General features: G+C 38.4%; 1 protein-coding gene across 1 annotated transcript in view; it reads right to left on the bottom strand.

The window, feature by feature from the left end:
• The window catches only part of SLC40A1 (solute carrier family 40 member 1), a 16818-nt gene extending 16367 nt beyond the window's left edge, over nucleotides 1–451 (bottom strand). Inside the window, exon 1 of the mRNA XM_014307314.2 lies at nucleotides 421–451. Coding sequence (XP_014162789.2) covers nucleotides 421–451 — 31 coding nt within the window. The remainder of the gene's footprint in view (nucleotides 1–420) is intronic.
• Between the last annotated feature and the right edge of the window lie 816 nt (nucleotides 452–1267).

Below are 1267 nucleotides of genomic sequence, written 5' to 3'. Positions count from 1 at the left end.
TGGGCAGCGCTTGGTGCTGAGCCTCGGCTCCGGGCACCGCGGGTGGCACCCCGACAACCCTGAGCCCCTTAGTGCTGCCTCTGCCGCGGCTCTCTGCTGGTGCCTTTCTGTTTTCTGGCATCTTAAAAAACGCGACGTCTTTGAATATGCTGATTCAAGAAGCTGGGGTTGTAAGAGAAGCGCCAAGTACCTCAAGCCTGTGGTTGAAACACTGCCAAGGACAGTGCTTTCAATTCTGAGGTTCCAAGGAAAAAAAAAAACCTAAACAGCGTACCAAAATTTAAGCTAATTCAAATAGCATTTCTATTCTAATGAAGGTGGTGTACAATTGACCCAGTTGCTGCTGGCTCACGCTCTCTGGTTCAGATGAAGCATCCCAGTTCCTACCATAAATACTTTTTTGCACACTATGTGACCTACTTTTGGTATTGACCACCACAAAAAACTGCATGTTTATAGCACTTAAGAAATGGTCAAAATGTACAATAAGCTAGATCTTTTTCAGGACACTATGAAAATATTTAAGAATTATCTGTCCTTGTGCGGTTGAAATCATGATTACTCTTGGCTGCCAGAGCTGAGATTATATTTTCATGGTGTAATACTGTGAAGTTCCCTCCTCTGTGTGTAAAATTGCTTTTAATTTAGGTTGTGAGTTTCTGATTGATTTTTTTTTTTTGGTTGGTTGAGCTTTTTTCCCCCAAGTATATAGGCCACCCCAGAAGCAAATGCCTGACATAACAGACCAATAACCTGTCCTGGTGTTGCCACTCCTGTGATCTTGTTCAAAGTATTCTTACATTAATTAGATGACTTTCTATGCATGAATCATGGATTATACTTTGCATAATGGGAACTATACCTTGGGAAAAATAATTCAGAAATAAAATTCAATATAAACATAGGAAGCCTAAAATTGATATTTTAATGGGATTGGTTATCCTAGGTGAGTTAAGTGTTTCTTCTTATGGTATATTCCTTAAAATTTTGCAGGAAATCTTTTCTCAGATTGTCATCAAAAGCAGAGTAAATTTTTTTATGGTTTTTCTTATACAGCCTCACTGCTTAAACTGTACTCTTCTTTACTAACAGCTAAAAAGAATATTACTTTTCCTAAACCTTAACAATTTTAATATTATTAGCCCATGTTAAATAAAAACCCTACAGTGTATCAAAACTGATATTTTGTGGTTTTAAGTCTCTTAACTGTCAGTTCTTGCACTCCTACTGACAAGGGCAGTGTATTCCACAGGTAGACACAGAGATG

This window comes from Geospiza fortis, unplaced genomic scaffold (assembly GCF_000277835.1).
Source record: "Geospiza fortis unplaced genomic scaffold, GeoFor_1.0 scaffold112, whole genome shotgun sequence".
Taxonomy (NCBI): domain Eukaryota; kingdom Metazoa; phylum Chordata; class Aves; order Passeriformes; family Thraupidae; genus Geospiza; species Geospiza fortis.
The sequence above is the reverse complement of the archived record's forward strand: the minus strand, read 5'-3'. Positions and strand labels throughout refer to the sequence as shown.